This window comes from Triplophysa rosa, linkage group LG2 (genome assembly GCF_024868665.1).
Source record: "Triplophysa rosa linkage group LG2, Trosa_1v2, whole genome shotgun sequence".
NCBI classification, from domain to species: Eukaryota; Metazoa; Chordata; class Actinopteri; order Cypriniformes; family Nemacheilidae; genus Triplophysa; species Triplophysa rosa.
The window spans coordinates 26,924,641-26,951,934 of record NC_079891.1 but is presented as its reverse complement, the minus strand read 5'-3'; the positions used below and the strand labels follow the sequence as shown (position 1 = coordinate 26,951,934).

The 27,294-nt window shown below is 40.0% G+C and overlaps 1 protein-coding gene across 1 annotated transcript; it reads right to left on the bottom strand.

Moving 5' to 3' along the window:
- Window positions 1-21,048: 21,048 nt before the first annotated feature.
- On the bottom strand, window positions 21,049-27,184 carry tia1l (cytotoxic granule-associated RNA binding protein 1, like). Its single transcript, XM_057322586.1, has 11 exons — window positions 26,978-27,184; window positions 26,189-26,285; window positions 26,003-26,101; window positions 23,969-24,023; window positions 23,723-23,810; window positions 23,572-23,647; window positions 23,360-23,468; window positions 23,089-23,184; window positions 22,923-23,007; window positions 22,703-22,838; window positions 21,049-22,607 (listed from the first exon to the last, which is right to left on the bottom strand). The coding sequence occupies exons 1-11, from the start codon at window positions 27,016-27,018 to the stop codon at window positions 22,455-22,457; spliced, it is 1,035 nt and encodes a 344-aa protein (XP_057178569.1). The 5' UTR covers window positions 27,019-27,184; the 3' UTR covers window positions 21,049-22,454.
- Window positions 27,185-27,294: the final 110 nt, after the last annotated feature.

Sequence of the window (27,294 nt, the reverse complement as noted above, 5' to 3'; positions counted from 1 at the left end):
TTAGCCAAACATAGAATAAATAAAGATATAACCTTAAAAAGTAGTTGTATAACTTACACTGGAAAGCTTTCCGCAACAACTCGCGAGACCCGGGCAAAAAGTCTCATGATATATCCAGAACATGATGCATGATGGGATACATTTAGCCCTGAATACCGCTTCAGAGTGTGGGTTTAGCGTGCGTTAAGGGCACTGCACTTTGGCGTTTTAAAGACATTGGACAGACTTGCGCTCGTATTTCTTGTCGCGTGCACGCGCTCTCAAGTGGCCAAGACCGCAAGTGGGGGTATTTGGACGCAGCCTTTGTCAGATTGTACTGCCTAAGTTCGCCTTCTCTCCGAGACAGCTGTCAATCATTCGATCAGCCCACTTCACGTCCTAAATCGTGCGCTTCAGTCATAATCCCTAACCAGACTCCGCCTGTCAAAGGTAAAGATAAGTTTGATACGCTGCCAGTAAGAGATGGTCTCCTCCGCTCCTCTCCCCTTTTCAAATCCTTCAAACCAAAACTGCCAATCAAAAAGTCTCTTCAGCACAGAAAAATAAAAAATACCCTTTCCCCACTCAAAAGTTCAAAGCAGGAAATCATACAGGCTTTACCGAGACGTTAATAGCTGAAACACTGACGTGTTCTCCAAAGACATTTAGACGTGGTTTAAAAGCCATGCCAACAAGTGAAGACTCATCTCAAAGTGTCAGACAGACAATCACACGCTCTACAGCTCTTCATTAGTTAAAGAGAATACCCCTGCGTCTCACTCGGCACTGTTATGGCCACGGGCTACAGCCTAATCTCAGCCCTCCACCTACAAAAAGAGACACATTTTTCACGGTATGCAACGGAGTGATCCCTGGTGATGTCTCTTTCTCTCTCTTTCTCTCTCTCTCTTCGTCTATCACTTCTCTCGTCTTTGCCTCCCTCTCTTTGTGTCTGTCAAGCTACTGTGGGGTGAGGGAGTGTTTGTGATGGGTGATGTCTGTGTTGACTGCTCCCTCTCCCTCTCCCTCTCTGCAGTCAGATGTCTCAGCTTTCAGCAAACCTCTTTATTCTGATATCATCTCGTCCTCATGGTGAGATTTGGGAATATGTGTGTTTGGATAAAACACACACATACACACACCAATAGCAGTTTTTCCTTTGCTTTTGCCAAAAAACTGGCTTTGGCCAAAAAAATTAAAGTCACCAGTGAACAGTAACTTTAACTTTGTATTAGGTTTTTGCTTGTAATAAACTGTATGAAAGTCTGGCTTTTAAAAGTGATGTACGCAATTCAAAACAAAGACAAAAAAATCTGCCACGCCTGGTCCATCTTCAAGATTTTTAAAAAGTAGAAAGTGCAAAAAAGAAAAAGGAGCAGTTTCATAAATGGCATATAAATTTGACAAAAAAATAATAATAATTTGGAACCTAAACACACATATTTTCTCGTCCACTCACACCTTTTGCACCCTCGGCATATTTGAAATGTTTCTTTTTTTCTTCTTTTTGTCTTTTGTTGAGTTTCTCTCTAAATACATCAGTCAGGTGTGTGTGTGAGCCGTGGCCTGTGGCAACTTCTGCACCGCCCGCTCATTGATGAGACATAAACACACATGCCAGATACTTTCTGACACTAACTTCTAAACTGATATCAGACCAGTCTGTCCTTCCTAACCCAACCATACACACTTAAATAAACACTTTGACAACTCATGTATAGCCATGTCACTCATACTTAAGGCGAGACTATGTTATTGCTCATTCAAAGCTCATGTTAGAAATCTCACTTATGTTTTCGATTCATCTGCTGTCTCTCATGTTATTTTTCAGAAAAATATAAATAAATTACACATTTGACCAAATTTGAGTATATCGCTCTGCTGTCCTTCTGAAACCTTGCATCTCCATATTTCGTGATTTTTTTTTAGCCATAAATCATTATTATTGCTCACCCTTTATGTGGGTTTTGCAACTATTTAACCAATAAAAAGTATTAAAAAGTGCTTGTCAACTTTGACAACACTAGGGTTGGGCCGATAGACGATGACATCGTCCATCGCCGATGGCTGACAGCCGTCACGATGTTGGGCCGGCATCGTGATTCCCCTGCATGATGCAATTTTTGTCATCAGGAGGGTCCGAGGTCATCCGCACATCCCGTCCGCGTACAGCACATTCCCAAGACAAATGTTGACAGCCGAGTCCACAGTATGACATTCTGCGCATGTGTCGAGCTCATCCATTCATGCAGTTGAGTATGATTTGGAAGCTGCGCGACGCGTGTGTGCGCGAGACGGAGACGGACGTAGAAAGTGAACGCAAACAGTGAATTGTATTAATGCGCACACGTTGTGTGTGTGTAAACTTGTCAATGACGACCTGAACTGTGCGCATCCACAATGGCAGTGGGAAACATCAGTGCCGCGTGACCCGCGCAGTTGACTAATCACACACACACAGCCTACACTGGTGGGCTCACGATCTACTCGTCTTTCCACATTAAATAACAACCGGAAGAAATTCCAAATTTGCAGGTACTTGTGAAAAAAAATCATGCCGTCTTGAAAACTGGTCACAAAATGTGTTTTGGTCGCAGTCTAGAGCACTGATATAATTGTTTTTAATGTTTTGCCAGATGGCCATCTAGCAAACTGATATGCCCCGCCCCCCGATGTCATCGTCCATCACGATGTTTCACTGTAGGCATTGTCCGATGCCAATTTGGTAGACATCACCCAACCCTAGACAACACAGTATTTAACAATGTAAAAATGTAGTATAAAATAGCGTTTTTCCATTTCCTAAAAAACTGCAAATTTAGACATAGAAGGTTTCGGAAGAACAGTGACAATATCCAAGTATAGAGCCGTCCCTTTTTTTGCAAATGATCCAAGTTTATATTAAAATGATTTACTTTTTGGTATGTTGAATCAAACTGAGCATAGTCTGTTGAGACTTCTTCTAAACTCAAAAGGACACATGTGAGATTAGAAGGGGAAAAAACTACAGGCAACCACTTAACTTCTTCTAAATTTAATTTCTTTGGTGTCTAGCAGAAACAACCAAGACATTACAATCCCACTGGTGATTTGATTCCCACGGGTATATACTGTATCCATCATCCCTTTCTCACCCACACATACATCGATTCTCAAACACAAATTAACATGCTAGCCTTCCTCACCTTACACAAACACACGTTCACAGTCACACCATCATCTCCATCTGCCATCCTACCACCCGCTGGCACACATGAACAACACACACAGCCTCCCTCTGTCAAACACACATGCACACAACAACACGGATGGCACTGATACTAGTTTGATTGACTGCAGGGAGCTGTGGCATCCAGCAGGTCATGTGATCTACATCGGGTGCCAACACCTTTTCCCCTTAAACTCTAGTTAATTTCAGTGGTCAGTGGACTAAAATAGTGGATGTGATTTTCACCAGATCACGAGGGTCTTCAAAGACATTTTTAATAAAAACACAAGCTGTGTGAGACAGTGTGTCTGTGTCTATGTGTGGGCTCCCAGCAGGATGTGGGCACCCCTCCCAATCCTCCTGGCAGTCAGTGTGTATAAGTGTCTGCATGTGTGTGTGTAATGTCAAGTGACATGTGTAAGCGGGTGCTGTCAGACCCAGGAACATCAGTCTGAGTGGCAGTCTCTCTTAGGAACAGGGACAGCCGCAAGACCGCGACAAGAAATACTCCCACACAATCGCTTACTTCTGTGGAAACCGTGAGACGTTATTAGACGATTACAAACTTGTGTTAACTACACTGTGTTAAGCTGCACACTGGGACTCTTGTGTCCGAAAATTCAAAACGACTTTTTCTTTATAAGCATTTCATGCATGCATTGCATGATAAGATTTATGCTGCATCCGAAATTGCCTACTTCGATATAGTAGGCAGTATGAGTCATGAATAGTATGTCCGAAACCTCAGTATGCAAAAAACAGTAGGCGAAAAATACCCGGATGGTCTACTACTTCCGCTGAGATTCGTGACTGTGTATCGGATGGACATTTCTCTATCCCATGATGTCATGGGAGCTGAGCAACTGTCAAATTTCAAAAGTAAATCAAATAAATATAACGGAAAAATTTAAGGCGGACGACCGTTTTTAATGTAAGTGCAGTACTTATTCAAATTCAGTATGTACTGTCACAGTATGCGATTTCGGACACAGCGTTAGTTTCCTATGTGTTTATATCGCTCTTAAAGTGATAGTTCACCCAAAATTGAAAATTCTTAACTCACCCGCTTGTCATTTCAAACCTGTATTATTTTTTTCTTCTGCAGAACACAGATATTTTAAAGCGGCCTTAACACACGCGGTTTCTGCCAATCTCATATTAATCTTGAGTACCTATAGAGTAGTATTGCATTCTTCGTATCTTCGAAGAGTATTTAGTTTGATCACATTTACAAAAGATAAATACATCTGTACGATTTTTTCCGAAAGCATACAGCACGTGCGGGGGGGAGGGGTAGGCTGAACTAAAGCACGTACGCACCCATTGCCAACAAAACACAACATCAGTTTCACTCACCGCATGCGGTTCATGTCGGCATCTTTTAGCGCTGGGACGGCTCCATATATCAGTTTCAAACGATCTCCAAATCCAGCGTTATATCCACCGTTTATATAACATTCATCACCCAAATGCAGTGAACAAACAAACACCTGAACTTCGCGAACGTATGCTCTCTCTCTCTCTACTGCACACAAGTGAAAGTGACGTCTGCGCATGCTCCTTCTCCTGCTCTCCTTGCTGCCGCGTGGGCGTGCCGCATGCTTTTCCAGGAGAATTGTCCAATAAGGGAGAAAAATTGTTACAAAACAGTTTTATATGTTCAAAAAAACTTTCCGAAACCTGTACGATCGCTGGGGGAGTGTATCGAGCACAGAAATACTACGTAATACGCCCAACTCGTTTTTTGACAAGTTGACCATGTTAAGCATGAGAAGACAGCACGTTTAACATTGTAAAGAAGTCAGAATGCATGACACACCATTGCAGCACCCCCTTTAAATAATGTTGTTAACTGGCAAACCCTTGCATTGGTTTTGTGTCCATACAATAGAAGTGAATGGGTGCCGGCACTGTTCGGTTACCAACTTTCTTCAAAATATCTTTTGTGTTCTGCAGAAGAAAGAAAGTCATACGGGTTTAAAATTACAAGAGGGTGAGTAAATGATGACAGAATTTTTTTGGGTGAACTATCACAAAACTATTTTTTACTTTCCATTTTTTTCCCTTTTTACATGAGTGGGCATTTGAAGAGATGACCGTGTTAGGATGATGCACCTAGTGTCCCCTTACTGGTTTATGTGCAATTGTGCCATCAAAATCTATAAAGAAGTGAGAAAAGGGCAGTTCCAAAAACAACAAAGAACAAAAATTGGTAGTGCAAGATGAGTTAACAATCATTTTTGCTTTTTTTTTCAATAAAGTAACTTTACATTTTGTGGATGTATAGACTATATAGTTATATAGTTTCATTTTTAATTATTTTATTATCATTTATCACATATAAATGGCCCGAAGTTAACATCCGGTCTGTGTTTGGTTATAATATAACAATTTAATTTATATTAATATTAATATTTGATATTGAAATACTATGAAATACAGTATATGTTGCACAAAAATATGTAGCCAGTAACGTTACTTGTAAATACTGTGGGTTTGTTCAAATTTACTTTTTAAACGACGACTGTATGACTGTTTTAAACACGTAAAACTGTGTAGCATTACGCTAACCAAATCAATTGACAAAGTCCAATATCAGTCGTGGGCTAACGTAGCATTACATTCCACGTTTCTCGCAAGCTAATTCATTACGATGACATAAAGTAAAATTCATTTACATTTACATTTAGTCATTTAGCAGACGCTTTTATCCAAAGCAACTTACAGATGAGGGAAACAATGGAAGCAATTGGAACAACATAAGGACAACAAAAAGCATAAGTGCAAAAAGAAAATTGGTCTCATATAGCCTATCACAGTATACAGAGCTAAGGTTTTTTTTATTATTATTATTTTTTTTTGAACGAGTAGGAAAGAGATAGAAGTCAGAGCTGATCAGTCAGGTGTTGACGGAAGAGATGTGTTTTCAGACGGTTTTTAAAAATGGCTACAGAATCTGCTGATCTTGTAGCAGTGGGCAGATCATTCCATAAATGTGGAACCGATCCCGAGAAGGTACGTGAGCGAGATCTTTTACCTTTTTGGGATGGCACCACAAGACGTCGTTTGTTTGCAGAGCGTAGGGATCTGGTGGGTATATACGTCTGCATTAGCGAGTGAAGGTAAGGGGGTTCCAAATCAGTGGTGGTCTTGTAGGCCAGGAGCAGAGTCTTGAATTTAATTCGGGCGACTATAGGGAGCCAATGTAACTTAGTGAAGAGAGGAGTGACGTGCGCTCTCTTCGGTTCATTGAAGACCACTCTTGCTGCCACATTCTGGATCATTTGTAGAGGTTTGGTTGTGCAAGTTGGAAGTCCAGTCAGTAGCGCATTGCAGTAGTCCAGTCTGGACAGAAAAACAACCTGGACTAGGACTTGCGTAGCATGCTGGGATAGGAAAGATCTAATTTTCCTGATATTGTAGAGGATGAATCTACAGGACCGGGTGGTGCTGGCAACATGATCAGTGACGTTAAGCTGATCATCGATCACCACTCCCAGGTTTCTTGCCGTTCTGGAAGATGTGATGGTTGATGAGCCCAGTTGAATGGAGAAGTTGTGATGACTCTTTGTGTCGGCTGGGATTACAAGCAGTTCTGTTTTAGCAAGGTTCAGCTGCAGGTGATGGTCCTTCATCCAGAGCGAGATGTCGGCTAGGCATGCTGAAATGTGTGCAGAAACAGTCGGATCGTCAGGTTGAAATGACAGGTGGAGTTGTGTATCATCCGCATAGCAGTGATAGGAAAAGCCATGTTTCCGAATGACAGAGCCTAGGGATGTCATGTATACAGAAAATAGCAACAGACCAAGCACTGAGCCCTGAGGCACCCCTGTGTCGAGATGTTGGGACTCAGAGACCTCTCCTCTCCAGGGTACTCTAAATGTCCTACCTGTGAGGTAAGACCTGAACCATTGTAGCACCACTCCAGAGACACCCATAGCCTTGAGGGTTGACAGGAGTATGTGGTGGTTAACAGTGTCAAAGGCAGCAGACAGAACCAGTAGGATAAGTACAGATGAGTTAGAGGCGGCTCTTGCCAGTCTCAGGGCAGTCTCATTCATTACCTCATCCGTGAATATGATGGGGGATCTCCATACGCCTCTGGATGGTGAAAACGACATGTCCCATAATTCCACTCTCCTACATAACGTCATTAGCTTCGCCTTTTGTTGTTGTTTCGAAAGTGCACCATCTAGCGGTCCAAATACTCCATATTGTGACTTTAAACGGATAGTTCACCCAAAAATAACCAGTTACATTCCAAACCTGTAGGAATTTCTTTCCTCTGTGGAACACAAAAGAAGAAATTTTGAAGAATGTTGGTAACCCAACAACACTGCCCCCATTGACTTCCACTGTATAAACATAAAACCACACTTTCTCAAAATATCTTCACAGAACAACGAGTCGTATATAGATTTCAAGTGACATGAATGAGGACAGGATTTTTATTGTTGGGTGAACCGGCCCTTTAAATGAAGTGAAAGTGACCTATTTGTCAGATATGGTGACCCATACCCGAAATGTGACCTCTGCATTTAACCCATCCAGTGAGTAGTGAACACACGCACAGCAAGTCGTGAACACACGTACACCCGGAGTAGTGGGCAGCTATCACTGCAGCGCCTGGGGAGAAAGTGGGGGTAAGATGCCTTGCTTAAGGGCACCTCAGTCGTTACCCACCTGCCCTGAGAATCGAATCGGCAACCTTCTGGTCACGAGTCTGACTCTCTAACTATTAGGCCACGACTGCCCCATGAAGTTGTATGAAGTTCTAACCTTCATACAAAACCACTACCTGTTAAGTCATTGACTCTTTAGGCAGCAAGACAGCAAGGCTGCTTTCTTTGGTTTTAAACACAGAAATAAGCTTACTCCAGTTTGTCTTTATCCATTTTGGCAACAATTTCTACTCATTCTGTCATCCCCCCTCTCTCTCTCTCTCTCTCTCTCTCTCTCTCTCATTATATACGGCTATAAAACTGTCAGCAACCCCTCTCTTGTGGTGTTGAAGGGGAGAGCTCAGCCACAAAGGCATGTCAAAGATCCATGTCACCATCCATCAGCAAACAATTCTCACCACCTCAGACTAGGGCTGAAACGATTCCTCGAGTAACTCGAGTAATTCAAATGCAAAAAATCATTGAGGCAAATTTTGTTGCCTCAAAGCTTTGTTTAATCCATTTAACTACAGTACACATGGAGCACTGCGTTTCCCCATGGACCATTATTACTAACGCACAGCCCGCTAAACTCTGTTCATGTTACAGGGCTCTCAAGTCTCACGCATTCACCGTGAGTCACACGCATTTTAGTCTGTTCACACGCTCACACGTATTTCTCATGCTGATAAATAAGTGATAGTTTATTGAAATGGTGAACTGCTGTTTTACTTAGTGTTAGTCTATTTTGCGAGTGAAACTTGTTTTCCGGCTGCATTGAGTCCATCAAACTAGATGCGGACTTGTGGATGCCGAATCCTGTTATTTACACGTCATCTGTTTGTTCTGTGTGAATGAACTGCACAGTTTAACGTGCTACGCGTGATGCTCATAAATTTGTCTGCGCCTGCGCTGAATGAGCAACCTCCAGAGTTGCTCTGAGAGTTTATTTCACGAACATGTTATTGTTTGAGTGAAGAAACAGACATACTAAAAAATAAGAGTCTTCCGACAACCTGCCAAAATAAAAGTCATAGGCTATATATTACTATTTAATAGTAAAAAAAAGAAACTACAACTAATTTATATAAACTAAATGCATCATGCATAAGCTGAAGTTAGTTGTTTACCTTTGAAATTATTCTTTCTATTTTTATTCATGTTTCTTATTTGTATTATATTGCATTTTGAATTTAATATGGCAATGGAATGTACTAAATGGGTTTAGTTTTCACAGATATTAATGTATGCAATTTCAGCAATAAAAACTTTAATTGTTTTAAAAGGAAACAAATTAGTTGTTTTACTCATTTTAAGAGACCTGTCTTATTTTCTCTTGTATATTTAGTATTGCTTTTTAATAAAGAAAAAGTACTTATTATCCGAATACCCGATTAATCGATGGAAAAATCAGTAGAATACTCGATTAGGAAAAGAATCGATAGCTGCAGCCCTACCTTAGACCTCGATACACACTACCCTCACTTCAAACATTGAACTCTGCTCTTTCGCCCCACTGACTGACACTGAAGTCACCAGACTTCTCTCCAGCCACCCCACCACCTGTCCCCTTGACCCAATCCCCTCCCATCTCTTTCAGGCCATATCCAGCACACTCACACCTGCACTCATGCACATCATCAACACCTCCCTGCTCACCGGCACTTTAACATCCACATTCAAACTGGCCCAGGTCACGCCCCTACTTAAGAAACCCACATTGGACCCCTCTACTACCGACAGTTACCTGTCTCTCTCCTCCAATTTATTGCAAAAACACTTGAAAGGGCAGTTTTCAAACAGGTCTTCCTACCTATCCCAGAACAAACTACTGGATGACAAGCAGTCTGGCTTCAAAACAAACCACTCCACTGTGACTGCACTGCTATCGGTCACAGAAGCACTGCGGCTAGCCAAGGCGGAATCTAAATCCTCAGTCCTGATTCTGCTTGACCTATCTGCAGAGTTTGACACTGTCAATCACCAGATACTGCTAGCAACCCTGTCATCTCTTGGAATCTCAGGCTCTCCTCTCTGCTGGTTCAAATCCTACCTCTCCGGCAGATCCTTCAGGGTGTCATAGAGGGGCTCGCTGTCCACTGCTCACCACATGATTACTGGGGTCCCTCAGGGATCGGTGCTTGGACCGCTGCTTTTTTCCATCTACACGACATCCTTGGGACCCATCAAATGGGCACACGGCTTCTTGTATCACTGTTATGCTGACGACACCCAGATCTACATCTCGTTTCACCCAGACGATACCACTGTAGCAGCTCGCATTACAGCCTGCCTAGAAGACATCTCATCTTGGATGAAAGAGCATCACCTCCAGCTAAACCCTGCCAAGACAGAACTATTCGTGTTTCCGGCACACCCACGGTGCAACACGATCTCACCATCCAACTTCGCAATACCACAATCACTCCTTCCAAAACAGCCAGGAACCTCAGAGTCATATTTGATGAACAGCTGTCCTTCAATGATCACATTGCAAAGACAACGCAGTCATGCCGATATGCCTTATTCAACATTAGAAAGGTTAGACCCTATCTCACTGAGCATGCGGCACAACTCCTTGTCCAGGCCCTGGTAATCTCAAGGTTGGACTACTGCAATGCTCTCCTTGCTGGTCTTCCTGCAAAGGCTATCAAACCACTCCAGCTAGTTCACAACGCAGCAGCACACTTCGTCTTCCAACAGCCCAAAAGGGCTCATGTGACTCCCCTTTTCATCTCTCTCCACTGGCTACCGGTTGAAGCCCGTATCAGATTCAAGTCACTAATGCTTGCCTACGGGACAATCACTCGATCTGCACCAGCATACTTTCACACCCTCCTACACTCCTACACCCCATCAAGAACCCTGCGTTCAGCAAACGAGCGCTGTCTTGTATTGCCTTCTTATAACTGCAGTAAATCACTTTCCCGCTCATTCTCCTTCACAACTCCTTCCTGGTGGAACATTCTTCCTAACTCGGTCCGGTCAACCACATCTCTCACAACATTCAAAAAACTACTTAAAACCCCTCTCTTCTGTGAATACTTGAAAAGTATTAAAAAAAAACTAACTCTCTCTCTTTCTCTCAACAGGCAGTGGTCTAGCTTTTGTTGAAACTAGTAATTTTGTATTAGCACCTATTGTATTATTGCTCCGGTATGTAGGGCTGTGCAATTAATCAAAAATTAATCGTAATCGCCAATTTTGGCCTTCAACAATTACAAAAACAAAATAATCGAGGCAAAACGATTATTGTGCTGCATTCCATTTTGCAAGGATCCTCTCTTTTCTTGTGGTATAAATCCACAGTGCACCCTTTTCCTTTACAGTGTTTCAGCTGTGCTATTTCTTTACATTTATTTTGCAGTTGAATTCACAGTTTAAAAGCCAAGTTTTCATTTTTCTATGTTGTTTTAAAAGTTAATGAGTAATCGTGTTAAATAATCGGGATCTCAATATTGGCCAACATAATCGTGATCATGATTTTTGTCATAATCGAGCAGCCCTACCGGTATGACATATCGCTTATTGCTCCCTGAACTCTTTGTAAGTCGCTTTGGATAAAAGCATCTGCTAAATGACTAAATGTAAATGTAAAGAAGATGATTTTATGTGGGTCCATTTGCAGATCTCATTTTCCACAGCAAGAAAGTACATAAACACATGCTTCACAGAGCTGAGCTGGTCTGACAAGAGACCCAGAGCCTCTAATTTCATTTTGCTTTATTTGACAAGGTGAAGATGACAGGACGCAAGTTTTGATCAGTGTGTTGAAAAAGAGATAGAACAGGGGGAAGAAGATTTAGCATGACACATTATTCAGCGTGAGATCCTCATCTGTGGGAATTCTGGGATAGCCCCGGGCAGCCCTTGACCTATATAGGTGGACTCTGACTGAGAGTGCGTGTCTTTGGTGGTGTATGCAGACAGGTGTGTGTGTGAAAGAGAGAGAGAGGGGTAAATGGGTCAGGCTCAAAGGCAGACAGGCTCTGTCCTCTTTCTCGCTTTCATTCCTCTGTAGTGATGACAGGTGACTGACTGCTTGACACACCTGTCGGAGCTTAGCTTCCCTCGTGCTGACAGATACAGACATATCTCTCTCCCTCGCTTTCCTGCTGTCTTCCCTTCATGATCCCTGTTGTCTCCTGCTCTTGAGCATTGGGACTAAGTGAACGTCCATGTTTTAAAAGGTAAAGAAAACCAGAAGCTAGACCAGATCTGTCTCTGCGGTACTTAAAACGAAACTCTAGCCCATGACTGTCTTGTTGAAAAATTTTAAGGGAGGCGAATGTAAATGAAACTGAGAAGTTTTTTTTAGCCGTCCTTGAATTTTTTCTAGTTTCTATAACACATCAGTCTATACGCTTCAAGGGCATTCAGGGTAAACCTGGAACAATGCCACTTCACTGACAGACCTGAACAAAACATTGTCATTTGACAATGGCAATTACACATACAAATGCATTATGATCATTCAAATTAATGTTTACTAGCTGTGATATTTGTGCTTAATGTTCATGATTGGTGCTAATAGGCCCTTTTGTGTTCTTGGAGACTTTTGTATTTGTCTTTATAGATGTTACTACACTAATTTGAATGCAAGCACATGACACGTCGTATATTCCATTTTCATTAACATCAAGACAACCCAGTGCTGTACAAACAACACATGTGCTCTGATAATGAAGCCTTGTGTTAACCTGACGCTGACCGTGTGTCTGTCAGACAGAATGCGTCTGTGTGTGCGCGCTTTACAGGATACAGATGGAATGTGTGTGTTATACAGACAGACAGGGCCATATGGTCTGATAAAACAACTGTCTTCTCTAAAGACTACTAATGAATCTTTGTGCTGCACAATAAAAATGATGTTTAAAAAAAATAAGATTATCAGTATGCTTGGCCTCAACATACTCACAAACTTATCCATGTAGTCTGGACATAGAATTGGAATAGAATTATTTGCTGGACTTTATTCTGTGACAATAATAATTGTGTTCATGTCTGTGTGTAGAGAATCATAGCTAGAAAACAGCTGGTACGGAGGAAAAGATCAGAGAAGAAAACACACCACATCCCACAAACACCCTCTCCATGACAGTGTAATGCTATATTTGACCAGCAGAGGGCTGGTAAGTTTGAGCTGGTAAGCACTATTATTTTTCTATTGAAAAGTTTAAAAACATTATATACATTTAAAAAAAGAGAAGCACTGTCTCTTTTTTGTAATAGTTTTGATCCTGAGGTAAAATCCATGGATGAAGCTTTTATAGTAACAAATAGTCATCGTATCATATTCAGGTGCCATATCAATCATAGATCATAATCACGTACACTCAAAAAATTGATTCGTTGAATTTACTTAAAAAAGCTGCGTCAAGTGGTTCCACACAACAATATTAGATCATTTGAACAAATAACACTTAAGTTGTATGAACAAAAAACATTTAAGTAATGTTGACTAAACTTTTTTGAGTAAATCCAAACCATTCAGATTGTACCAGTAATTTTAAGTTAATTGACCTCAATATTTTTCCTTCTCAATGGTACTTTTTGTTGTCATACATAGATTATACACAGACTTACTGCATGTATGTCAAAACAATGAGCAAATCAGATGAGAGGCATCTCAGTACTGGCATTAGCACAGTTAAAGCTCATTGAATGATGCAATAGACATCATGGGAGCGCTTTAACCTCTCACAGCCTAAGCACATGTACCACTCTTCTAAATAATGGTAACCCTAAAACTAAAAAATACAACAAACTCTTTTAAACCTCGAAGATAAATTAACATTAAGCACAAACAAGTATTTTTTCTTTACTGAAAAAAACTTAAAATAACACAAAATTTCGAAATTTACGAACCTACGCAAAGCATGCGTGTAACTGAAATCCCCCTCAACCAGTCATGTTGAATTAACTTGTTTATATTAAGTAAACTCAACAATTTTGCATTCTACTCCACAATGTTAAGTTGACCAGTCAAACACTTGTTGAGTAAAGCTGACAGATCAAAATTTTTAGTATACATAACATAGTTAATTTAAGTTAATTCAGTTACTTGCATTCTTTATGTACTGTGAACAAGGATGGGTTTAGTAAAACTAACAGCAGCGACAGTTCAACACGTCAAAGTTTTGACTACAACTGTTACACAGTTTGGTTGCTATATTGTAAAACTCAAGCGCTTGGGTCGCCATGGTTGACAGATATTACAGAATAGAGAATTGGTTACATGTTCATTTATAGACATTATTTGTCTGTCTGCTGTTCTATGTACAGAGCAATGTGAGTCACACCTGTTAATAATAAAGTCAATCTAAAAAACTGTGTAAATGTTGCAGTATGGAATAAACAGGCTATATACACAAGTAAAAGAGCGCACTCTCTCTCTCTCTCTGGTTAGACAGTGTGCCTTAATTATAAATTAATTGTATCATTAGGAGTAAGTTGCTGCTGGCGGCCGCATTGAGCCTGTCAAGGTTAATTACTGTAACGTGTTTATTTTGTGTCAGCCTCTGCTGTGAGCTGTCACACATGTGCAGATACAGTCCTCAAACTCACCGCTACATGGAGAGGAACCACATGGACATGGACAGAGCAGCCTCTTCATCTCCCTCTTTCTTTAATCTATTTTCTTACTCATTCTAGTACTGTTGTTTTATAGTGTATGTTTGAAAGGCAGTGTTCTGAACGTGCAACGCTCAAGAAAATACAAAAGTGTAATATAAAATTACAACAGGACTCAAGGACCACAGGACATCTATAGGCGTATGCATTTCGTTTTGATATTCGTTTTGATACATACAAGTAGGGCTGCCTCGATCTGGCTGACGATTAATCGTGTAAAAAATTTGTTGCAGACTATGGTTATTAATTTAGGAATAAATCACACAACAAAATGATTGCCCAAATTATTGTGATTTTTTATTTAATCATTTTTTAATTGTAAATTGCAGTATAGACTGCTTCGGAAGACGTAAACTTAGGGCTGCACAATTCATCGAAAAACTAATCGGGATTACAATGGGCTATATGCATGCATGTTTTCCACGTTTCGCGGTCAGAACCCTTGGCAGTTACCGGTTTGGGAGACTTAAAGCAGAGAGAAATGGAAAAATGTGATGAATAGTTAAATTTAGCAGATGCTGTACATTGCGACACACAGCAATGGTATATAGAAGTGCTGGTCTACCATATTTTAAATGATAATTTCATAAGTTAACATTTCGTTATAACATTCAAATACGGTAGAACAGCACTTCTATATAGCACTGCTGTGTGTCGCAATGTACAGCATCTGCTAAATTTAACTATTTTCTAATCTTTCCATTTCTCTCTGCTTTAAGTCTCCTCAACTGGAAACTGCCGAGGGTTCTGACCGTGAAACGCGGAAGTCACAAATGCATAGACCCCATTACAGGTGAAACAATTACATAATCGCCGAAAGCTAAATCAATTATAGCTGTCCATTTGCGCTCATTTCTGTGCGTTTCGGCAGTGTGTTTGTGCACAGAATACAGTGGCGAAGCAGATAATTAATATGTTAATGTGTCCTTTAGCCATTCGTTTTGGATTTTTTACTAAGAACATAACTCCCATAATTATGTTATTTACATTATATTATTTAGTTTTGGATGTTTATAGAAAGTTTTACAGAAAGTTATAAAACATTACAAAGCTTCAAAGTAAAATCTATTAAGCGACAATAATAATCGCGATTACAATATTGCGGTGAATAATCTTTAATAATTATGATTTTTTTCATAATCGTCCAGCCCTACGTAAACTATGCTGGTCCATAAGAACTTCTTGTTTCAGTTTTTAACATTGATCAACCAACAGAACATTTATAACCAAATCAAAATGTTAAATTTTTTTTAAAGATTAAAAGGTCCAGTGTTGAAACTTTGCGGCACCTAGTGGTGAGTTTGCGAATTGCAACCAACGGCTCACTCCACCCCTCCCTTTCTAAGCACTAAGGTGGCTGACACAAAACTAAGATGTTGTCAGGTTTTCTCTTCTTTGCTGAAGGACATTATGTGTACAAAATGCGGTCTGTAGAGCAGTTGGTCTGTTTAGGGATACTGTAGAAACAACATGGTGAATTCCATGCAAGGGGACCCGTGGTGTATGTAGATAAAAATAGCTCATTCTAAGGTAATAAAAACATAACGCTTCATTATGTAAGGTCTTTATACACCTGTGAAGTCATAGTTTATATTGCATTTCTGACAATAGATCCTCCAAAAATTACACACAGCAGCTTTAATTAGAGATGATATAAAAAAAAGGAAACCGGACCACTGTTTACATCTTTCAAAGTGGACTATACTATTAACACTCTCATCACGTTTAAATATTCATTTATTCAACAAAGAAAAAAATATTTACAAAATTTCTGTAAATTAAACACAACTATTACAGAAAAGTCCTAAGCACCCAAACTAAAGCTCATTCACAAAGTTGATATGTTTCAATGCAGCAGTAAGTGCAGAGCAAGGATGTTGGATGTAGGGGTGTTGCAGGTAGTACAGATCCCCCTTATGTCTTCTAAAGGTGCGCAATAGGTCAAAAATCCATCAGAGGATTATTTAATAACTGTGACAGCCCTACATACAAGCAAACAATGAAGACACATCACACATACTGTAGCTGAGCATTAAGCAATCGTAGATATACACAACGTTTTATACACAAACAGATTATTTACCTGGATAGTACAAGACATTAGTCAAGATCTATCTTCAAATTTTCTCAATGTTGTCTGATATGATGTATTGAGACGAGTTATTAGAGCTGCTGTTGGAGAGAGAGAGAGAGAGAGAGAAGATGGAGCAAGTCACGAACAGATTTGATTTATGTCAGTTTTGATCTGCTCAGTAACTCATCTGCTGACATTTCTCTCTTACATCTATTCTCTCTCTGTTTTTAGCAGTGCTGTTGAGAGATAGGCAGCCCTCATTTATCAGCCTGTCAATCCAGCCCTCTATTCCACACCACTGCTCTGACACACTGACTAATGATGGCTTGCACTAAAGACACCTTGTTCTTAGTAACACGCACACACTATACCATCACTATCACTCTGACAGACTGACATGAAGTTTCAAAGCAAAGACACCTTGATCGCTCGCGCTCTCTCCAACGCACAAACGTCAGTCACTCATTTACTACACACTTCTCACTAACTACCTTGTAAAGCAGAATTAGTTCTACTACAGACAATTAGTGAAGATTTTATTACTATACAACATATTCTGGACTTATCAACATAACTGAGGAAGTATGGTTATGAATTTTTCCATGTGTTTTTATTCTGAAAGCGTTCATATTTTAAGACCCTATTAATGTACTGGACAAGTTCTCCATCTAGTGGCAAATCATGGTTGTACAGAAAGACAGCAGTGTTTTGATTATACCCAAACAGAAGAGTTTGCCTACATTAGCAAAAGAGATTTTATATTAGCTTCCAAGACAACCAGCTAACCAGCAACAGCAAATGCATTTTATGAGAAATTAAAAGCTGCATATCAGCCAAGACATACAAAATGCTGAATCCAACCAAGTCACATGAAGCAATGAAAGAAATGTGAACTCTGAGTTGTTTAACACTGAGATGCGAAACTTTGTGTTTTTGGTTTCAGAACAGCTGATTTGAGTTAGTTCTATCAACTCTGTGTAGGCTTACCTTGAGTTAAGCGCTTTCACCACAACTACGACAAGCCATGATCAATGGAGCTCCGATATTACGATTCACCATGGCAACGGCACCAAAAAAAAGCAACATGGCGGCAGAAAGCGCTTGAGAGCGAGGAACACTTTCCGCTCTGCATACAGTGGATTTACTAATGTGTAAATGACTTAAGTTTAAATTGATAAAAAGATAAATGTACCAATAAACAAACAAATTAATAAATAAATGAAGGAATAAATGCTGAATGAAACAAAAGAAAAAAACAGGAAAATTAAAAAATTCTCATGTTCTCACTCCCCTTCAGTGCTCTAGTGATGAGTATGAGACATCATGGTGTATAGGACACTTGTTAATGTGTCAGACTCTCGTGTCAAAGTTAGACTGATCATCAGTTCGAACCCTGCTCGGGGCAGTTTTGGGTAGGGATGGCTGCACATCTAAATTAAGAGCACAAACACAAACTATTTTAGTGGTCATGAAAATGTATTCAGATTTAGCATATTAATGATGCATTCATCTGATAAATCATGACATTTCATCAACAGGAAAGTAAATGTAAGTTCAAGTGAATGCTTTTCAAAAGTATTGGTATCGGCAATACTGGCCCTGCATTTACTTGGTATCGGATCGATACCAAATTTTGCAGTATCGCCCACCACTACTCTCCATCCGGCCGACTGCTTGCTTGCTTTGCTACTCTCGAACGTGACACTCCGGCAACCAAGACCCGCCCCATTTTAATTCTGATTGGATAGTAATGTCTGTTTGGTTGAGAGTGATAGCTGTGTTCCTCTCATACCATTGGTAGGCGAACTTATGAACTCGAACTGATATCAAGCTACTTTTTTTAAAGTAAATCTAATTTCCGCAGTCAAACGCCGCAATCTGGCACGGTGCCGGAAGACTTTAAGCCCTGAGAGCATTGCAATAGTCGAGTCTGGACAGGACGAGAGCCTGGACAAGAACTTGCGTGGCATGCTCAGACAGGAAAGGTCTAATAATTCTCCGAATATTGTAGATGATGAATCTACAGGGCCGGGTGGTGCTGGCAACATGATCAGCGAAGTTCAGCTGATCATCAATTACCACTCCCAGGTTTCTGGCCATTTCTAGGAGGAGTAATGGTTGATGAACCTAGTTGGATGGAAAGGTCGTGCTGAGTCTTCGGGTCGACCGGGATCACAAGCAGTGAAGTTTTTGCAAGGTTCAGCTGCAGGTGATGGTCCTTCATCCAGAGTGAGATGTTATTCAGGCATGCCGAGATGCGCTCAGAAACCGTCAGATCAGCCATGCTGTATGTATTTATTAGTTAAACATAGTCTTTTAGTTTTAAAATTAAAACTTCCATTACACTTACCGCGATCGCCTTCCTGTTGAAAAGAAATGACGTATGTGTGTGGTTGACGCTGATTGGTCAACTCAGTTGCCAAGGAAGAGCACCTTTGACCAACGAGAAACCTTTCTCCGACCTGCAGAGACCCCATCTATCGTGATGCTCGCGCTGAATGAATTCCCGCGTCTCGGCAGAAGATGGCGCCCGCAGCGTTTCCAGTCAGTGCACCGAGTGTTACTCGCTCGTTTTCACCCGCTCCTTAAAGTGGACTATATTAGTGAACTAATGTAGGGAATAGTGAATGAGGATATAGTGGGCGATTTCGGACATAAAAATGCATAGATATTAAATTTAAAATACATTTTATTATTAAGCAAAGTGCCCAGCACATTAAGCTTACTGCAAGTTTAAAAAAAAAAAAATGAATAAAACTACCTAGAACACTGAAAATATCATTTGTTATGTGTCCCCAATATCTATTATTATAACCATGAAATATAAAGGTTAAATCTTACTTGTTTTTGCATTGTTGTGTAATTCCATATTCAATCTATGCTTTTTCATAGAAAAATATATACTATTTTAGATACCTATATTACATTTGTAGTTGTGTCCCCAGGTTTTTACTCAGCCCTGTTACCCTAACACGTCATCACCTCTGAAAACCTTCTAATGTTCCACAAGACATGTTAAGAGCAGAAAGTTTACATTTACATTTAGCAGATGCTTTTATCCAAAGTGACTTACAAAGAGTTCAGGGAGCAATAGCAATAATACAATAGGTACTAATACAAAGTTACTAGTTTCAACAAAAGCTAGACCACTACCTGTTGAGAGAAAGAGAGAGGGTTTGTTTTTTTCTTTCTTCATTTGTCAAGTATTCACAGAAGAGAGGGGTTTTAAGTAGTTTTTTTAATGTTGTGAGAGATGTGGTTGACCGGACCGAGTTAGGAAGAATGTTCCACCTGGAAGGAGTTGTGAAGGAGAATGAGCGGGAAAGTGATTTACTGCCCTTATGAGAAGGCAAACAAGACGGCGCTCGTTTGCTGAACACAGGGTTCTTGATGGGGTGTAGGAGGGTGTGAAAGTATGCCGGTGCAGATCCAGTGATTGTCCCGTAGGCAAGCATTAGTGACTTGAATCTGATACGGGCTTCAACCGGTAGCCAGTGGAGAGAGATGAAAAGGGGTGTCACATGAGCCCTTTTGGAAGACGAGGTGTGCTGCTGCGTTCTGTTTCATCATCTTGTTCTTTTGAAGGCCATGTGAATAACAAAAGTAAATTTTCTCAGTTTCTTTTTTGTGTGTTTTATGATATTTTACCTATGAATGGAGAGGGTCCATCTGAACATACAGTCCTGTTACCTAAATTATTTCTTTGAAGTTATTTGTTTATTTAAAAAAAATAGGCAAATCATAATTTTTTTCTCAATGTCTTCATGTTATTAGCATTTACATTTATGCATTTGGCAGATGCTTTTATCCAAACCAACTTACATAGCATTATACTATTATAGCATCTTTTTTGTTTCTGAGCATGTGCAATCCTTGGATCGAACCCACAACCTTGGCGTTGCTAGCGTCACCCTTTTAGATCGTCATCTAAAAGTTAAGATCTTAAATCATCAAAGAGATCTGAAGTCAGACTGCTGCAGACCATGAGATGGACACGGTTGCTTAATACCTTTAGAAAAACACGGTCCTGTCACTTGATATAGCCTACACCTAAAATTACCCTAATGTGAAAGCACAACCCTACAATGTTATGTGACATTTATTCAATAGTAATTAGTACAGTTTAGTATTAATCCAAAGCACCGATAACCAAATAAATGCTCCAGTCTTGATGTTTTGGTAAGCCTTGTATAAATGTGTTAAACATGACTTCTCACTAAAGACCTCATTACAGACTGTGAAATTCTGCAGGACATCATCATTTATGAGTATGAATAGTTTTACTTTTAAAGGAGAATAGAGACCTATTGCTGCCTGATAGCTACACACATTAACAAAGCAATGTGAGACAGCACACGTGTACCCAGAAACCCCTTTTCCTGCTGTATGGACAAAGCAGTATGTATCATTGGGTGAACTGTTGCCTCTTTATCTAAAAAACATTTAAAGACACATCACGGTAAGAAAAATAATTGAACACTCAAGACAACAAATCAGTTTTGAAAGGTTAAGTTTTTACATATGGAATAGAGTAAGTGGAACAACATTAGTTGGAAGCATATAATCAGGGTGTCAAAATAACATACCTCTCCAACTTCTTACAAATAAAAAAAAACTCAGTTGAAGAACATAAGCAGTGACATTAAATAATTATTCTGATAATTTTACATGACATGAAAAACAATGCTTGTGACTTTTGTAAAAGTAGAGAAAAAGAGAAAATTTGGGTATGCAAGCAAATTGAGAGCATGTGGCTGAAATCCAGGATTATCTCACATTACTGCACCTTTTCATATTACTTCTAATAACAACGCATACACAGACTTAATCACCATCTCAGTACAGAAAGGTGGAAGCATGCAAGTTCTCAGTTCATTTTTGTTGTCTTTGGCTTGTCAAATCAACATCGATTCTTGAGAGAATACAGTATGGGGGTATTGAAATAACATCTCGGTAACTAATGACAATCTTAGATTTTATGTTTACAAGAGATTGTAACAAGAACAGAGCTCAGAATGTCCATGCAACATTACAGATGTTCAACAAACCCTGAATTTACAAGATTTCAAGAAATAATTCACAACCTCATTTTACACAGAATTACAAAAATCTTTACATAGATGCTACAGCACTCCCATGACCTCCGATTAACCTGTGTGCTGTCACACCCTCAAAGGATCCACGCAAACATGATTTTGTAAAAACAGGAAATTAAGTCTTAAAAACTGAGCTAAACAATTAAGTATTCTGTGTTACAAAACATTTAGATGAAGGGAAAAAACATGAGTCTCCTGCACATCTGTGTTAATACAATTTGCTAAAAGCTTTAGTAATTGTGTCCAGAACTTCAGAACAAAGACGTTCCTGAAACCACAGGTTTAGCTCAAGGCCACAGGAGAATCTTGTCTGCATGCAGAATACCTTTTATCAATAGGTGTTACGAGATAAAATACTTTCCATATTCAATTAACATGATCCGACGTCTCAATTCTTGAAACCTTTCTTGTAAAAATAAAGCATAGCCATGATGACAACAAAAATAAAAGTTCTTGGGAAAAAAAACAGCATACAAAGAGTGCAGTATGTTAGACCTCAAACATCCTAAACACTTAAAGGTGTGAGCTAAACTGAGCCTGCAAAACACATTTAATCCATTTCAAAACTAGACAATTAAAGCCCCCGAAATGCGGTACTTAAAAAAGAAAATGACCAAAATAGTCCTGGGGCAAAAAAATGACAAGACAGGATTCCTTTCAGATTAATGGTCTGAGTATAATGTACAGTGGGCTGAATGCAGCCCTTTCAACAACCTCTGAAATGGTGAGTCCCATTGGGCAGATGCCACACTGAAGCGGGGTTTAATGATTGGACTGAGGGCACATAACAGCCACGTTTGTACTTATTTATATCCCTGTTGATTCCAGGCCTGGCCGTAGACGCCGTAAGTGGGCACCTGCCAACCGTTGGGCATGTACTGACCCATCTGCTGACCGTTGCCGTATGACTGGCCCCATTGTCCGTAAGGCTGGGCCGCATAGGTCGGTTTATTCTGCTGTGGCATGGAAAAAGAGACAGTTAGGAGGTTCCCGTCACATGCAAGAGGACACAGTAAACACATGAGAGGTGCCAATCAAGGTAAAGTGGTACCTGGGGCATCTGCATCTGTTGCATGGATCTCATATCAGCGGTTTCTTTGCCCCAGTAGCATTTCACAGTGTGGCCCTCAATGCAGGTCCCATTTACGGACACTATGGCATGGGCGGCACCCTCGTGAGAGTCAAACCTGGCAAAGAGGAAGCAACATGCATTTTTCCACACGATAAAGGGCACAAGAATAGTTTTGAGTCAGACAACTAGTATTTCATACCTCACAAATGAGTAGCCTTTTTCTGGGAAGACCCTGATCTCCATTATCTGCCCGAATGGGGAGAAAGTCTGTCTCATCAGCTGATCTACAGCAGAGGAGAAAAACACTTAGATCTTTCAGATTGCATATGTGGTTCCTTTGGATAAACGGAAACGTTTATACAAACCTGAAAGGCCAGAAGCAATTCCACCACAATACACAGTGCAGTTACTTGGACTTGACTGGTTCAGAACCTCCTCATAGGACAAGTGTTTGCTGCTGGCTGCACGAGAGCAAAAGGACAGACAACATTTATATTTGATCAAAAATTCTCAACGTGTTTCTTAAAGAACTGATCACTAGACATTTTGTGACTAAATCATGTTTCATTTAGTAGGTAGGAAATAGCAGAAACGATAATGACATTAAACTAATCAATTCCAGTTAAACCGACTTACTTTCATTATTTGGTTTGGGAGCGGATGGCTTCCTTGTGGCCCAGTTTGTTCTGATCTGTCTTCCACCCAGCCATTGGCCGTTCATTTGCTGAATGGCACTCTCTGCGTCCTATGTGAGACAAGAACATACAAAGTGAACAATAAAAAAAATAGAAGCACATTCAATAATGTCACAAGTATAACTGTCACTATGGCCATATGCAAACGCTCACCCATTTATTAATGAAGGAGATAAAACCATATCCTTTAGATTTTCCTGTAGCCAGATCCTTCACCACACGAGCATCACTGAATGTACCAAAAACAAATGTTACATTAAAATACAGCTGTTTTTGAAATACTTGATCAAATTGTGCCACTTACGATATCTTTCCAAATGGAGCAAAGGCTGCTCTGACATCATCTGTCGAGATTTCTGGACTCAGGTCACCAACAAACACATGGAAATGATCTACAATAGTAATTTGAAGGGAAAGGGAATTAAGGGAATCTCAAACCACACAGCATGAGAGAAATAATCCACATTATACACGGAGAGGCAAGCACACCCATTCATTAATAAAATCCATGCATAAATCAAACTAAAATCTTTTTTAACAGGACACTTACTGCTTGTGTCTTTCTTCTGACTGCTTGGCGTCGAGGCCCAGTTAACTTTCATATCCTGTGAGAAACAGCAGAGCAGAAACATGGAAGAGTGAGAAAAACACAAAAAAAACGTCGCCTGCATTTTATGACGTGTCTCCAAACGCAGAAGCAATAATCTCACAAAACAATAAAATGGCGATCACTCAAATTCTAATTCAAAAAAGAATGGGGACTATTAAAACAAACCAGATTCTGAAATTATTTTCTACATAGTAAAAAAAGTCTAAATAGCAAGAGACTTACAACAGAGTGACATTATCAACTTGTATTACTCCTCAAATGGTCCTTCATTACCTGTTGAGGATAAAATATTTGCACTGAATATATTTTCTCCAAGGCTTTTCTAAAGCTGAAGGCCTGGTATAGGTGCAAACGATGATAAAGCAAGGCTATATGTTAAGTGGAGGACGTGACAAGGGACTGAAAATAAGAATGTTCAACTTGAACCCAAGCGATGGATGACCGCACGTTTTTGTGACATGGTGGAATCATGTGGCATTCCAATGGACATATAAAAGCTTGAGACATGCTCAAAGGTAGATTCCCTTAAGAGATTACAGAAATAATATATGCCATAATCTGTGTACTAGTACATATGCACATTCATTGTTCAATATGTTTTGCTTAGTCCTACAGTTTAAATTCCTTCCACAGCCCCTATTATTATACAAAGAAAAACACCTTTGAGACCGTTACATCCAGGGTAGGCAATCCTGCTCCTGCTCAGCTACCTTCCTCAGCCCAGGCTGTGTCTGAAATCACCCCCATACCCTCATTCACTATTCCTTATGCTGGAAGTGCACAGCGGGCAAGACAGAGGACTTCATTCAGAATAATGGAAGGAATGTAGTGGCAAGCTGTTGAGTGTACATCGATTGTACGTCAACGATTGTGCATCATGGGATTAAATGAGTGCACTTGATAATGCCAATTTTGGTTTCGGATCGTGCTAAAAATGACTATCCCCTCCAATAGTGCACTATATTAAGCTGTAGGGTGCTAATTCAAACACAGGATCACCCTGCATCCCAATTTTACCACCCATCCTTAACAGAATTTATATTAGTAGTATGTCATAGTATGTAGAAATAAGTATCCTTATCCCTATCCCTATTTCTGGTTAAATTACAAAGTGCTGATACACAACTCAAAAATTTTTAAAAATGTACCACGTCGTAAACATTACATAAGAAATACGTATAGAATGAAATATATATGCTTCCATTTGAACGAAAACAGTACTTACTGTTGGAGTATGAAATATTGTGAGTTCAGTGGGTATTTACGAGTAGGAAACTATGATACACAAGTGGTAATGTCATACAAAGCATATAGATTAACCAACATGGTAAATCTATTGGTAATGAATGAATTTGCAATGGTATTTCAGTTTTACATTATACATTTCAATCATTTTAAAGACTATGGAACTTATGAAAACTTTTTTAAATTCTTTATAGGCCGCATTTGTTGTATAGATGAATAAGATAAAAATAAAGCCCACAGAAAAACTGGAGGTTACATTTTCCATTGTTTTGTTTTACGCTACTTCCGAGTTATTTTCCCATGTGCACTACTACAAGCTCGAATCTGATTTTAGATGCGCTTGAAGGCGAATTGGGACACAACATCTAACATTAGTTAGATCTCCCGTCAAACACACCCATACCAGCTAATCCAGCTGTGTAGGATTACATAACGCAGGTGTGTTGGAGCAGGGTTAAAACTAAACTCTGGAGGGCAGGTAGACCTCCAGCAGCAGGGTTTAGCTTTACGGCTACTCCTAGATGCAAAAATCTTTGGAATAAATAAAGATTTGCATGTATCAAATGGTTGATAAGAATGGTTTAAAAATAATGTACAAGAACAACTTACCTGTAAACACACAGTAACTACTATATCCATGTTTCTCATGTTTAGGACCTATAGCTTCATTTCATCCCATATCCATTCAACTCTTGTAGGTGTACTTCAATGTGCGGGTATACATCTTACCTTTCCTAAGATCTTCCTGCCATTCATGGCAGCCAGTGCTGCAGCAGCGTGTCTGTTCTCATAGAACTCCACAAAGCAGTACGGGTCGTTTCCAGCCGTCTGAAAAACACAAGATAATGTGGATTAAACTCTGATCCCCTTAACTGTACGCAGAAAAATGTTAAGTCCATGAGCTTTAAAACTCACATCAATTATCATTTTACAGCTTTTGCAGGGACCGATCTGGGAGAACACTTGCAGGATGAGGGCCTCCGTAACGTCTCTGGAGAGGTTCCCGACATACCTAAAAATCACAGAAAAGAACAGGAAGCTGAAACCCAGTCATAGTGCGTTGCGTTTTTCTCCATCTTTCACGCCAGCAGCGGGTTCCGCGGAATTCATTTCTGCCACGTTTTCAGCGCACGGTAGCCAGCAGCTAACGCGATCCTAAAGCTCATCTACGAGCATAACCACTCACTGCAAACACAAAGTCTTTCTGAGTCAACCTCTTACAACAGGGGAAATACTGATAAGGATCCCGTGGAGGATATAGCAACGTTTAAATGTTCCTTTTAATCATTAGCTCACCGAGCTACAGCAACCCAAAGCTACAAACGGAAATGGCTTGCCTATTGGCGCTGCAGTAAACGCTACTACGAATACGAACAGATCATTCGTGTGGGTTTAACTCAATAAATCAAAATTTCACGTTAGATTGGAAAACAAACTATTGTTCGGAGCCATCCCTAATGGGCTCGGTTCCGCTGCCCCAGTTTGGTGTTTGTGTAACCGGCTTGGGCTATTGGGACTGAAAGCATGGACGCCATTTTTACATTTTATATGAAATCACACTAAGAATTATAAACAGGCTCATATTCTCGATCTAATTATGTTAAGTGTGGCGCACTAGATCATAGCGCCGCTCCGGTAAACGTGTTTAAACACGAGTTTCGTTTCGTTTCGTTAAACGGCCGACTAAACTATCACAGCACTTACAATGTCTTGGGCTGGTCCTCGTCCATCATCATCATCATCATGCTGGTGGGAAAATGTCAAGGCTTCGATATAAATATATTTGTTTCTATGGCTCGGACGGATAAAGCCTGTAAGATTTGAACTTGTGTTAGTTAACGCGAATTTACTGGAATAACTTCCTCTGACGTTACTCGTGAAACGTCATCACACGACGTTGGGGGAGTTCTTCTTTAGCTGTTGATACACCTAGAAAAAGACTAGCTACTGCCCCCTGTCGGATCAGATTACATTCTCACGACTTGTTTTGCGTTGAACATTTATTATGCACCAGCACATCT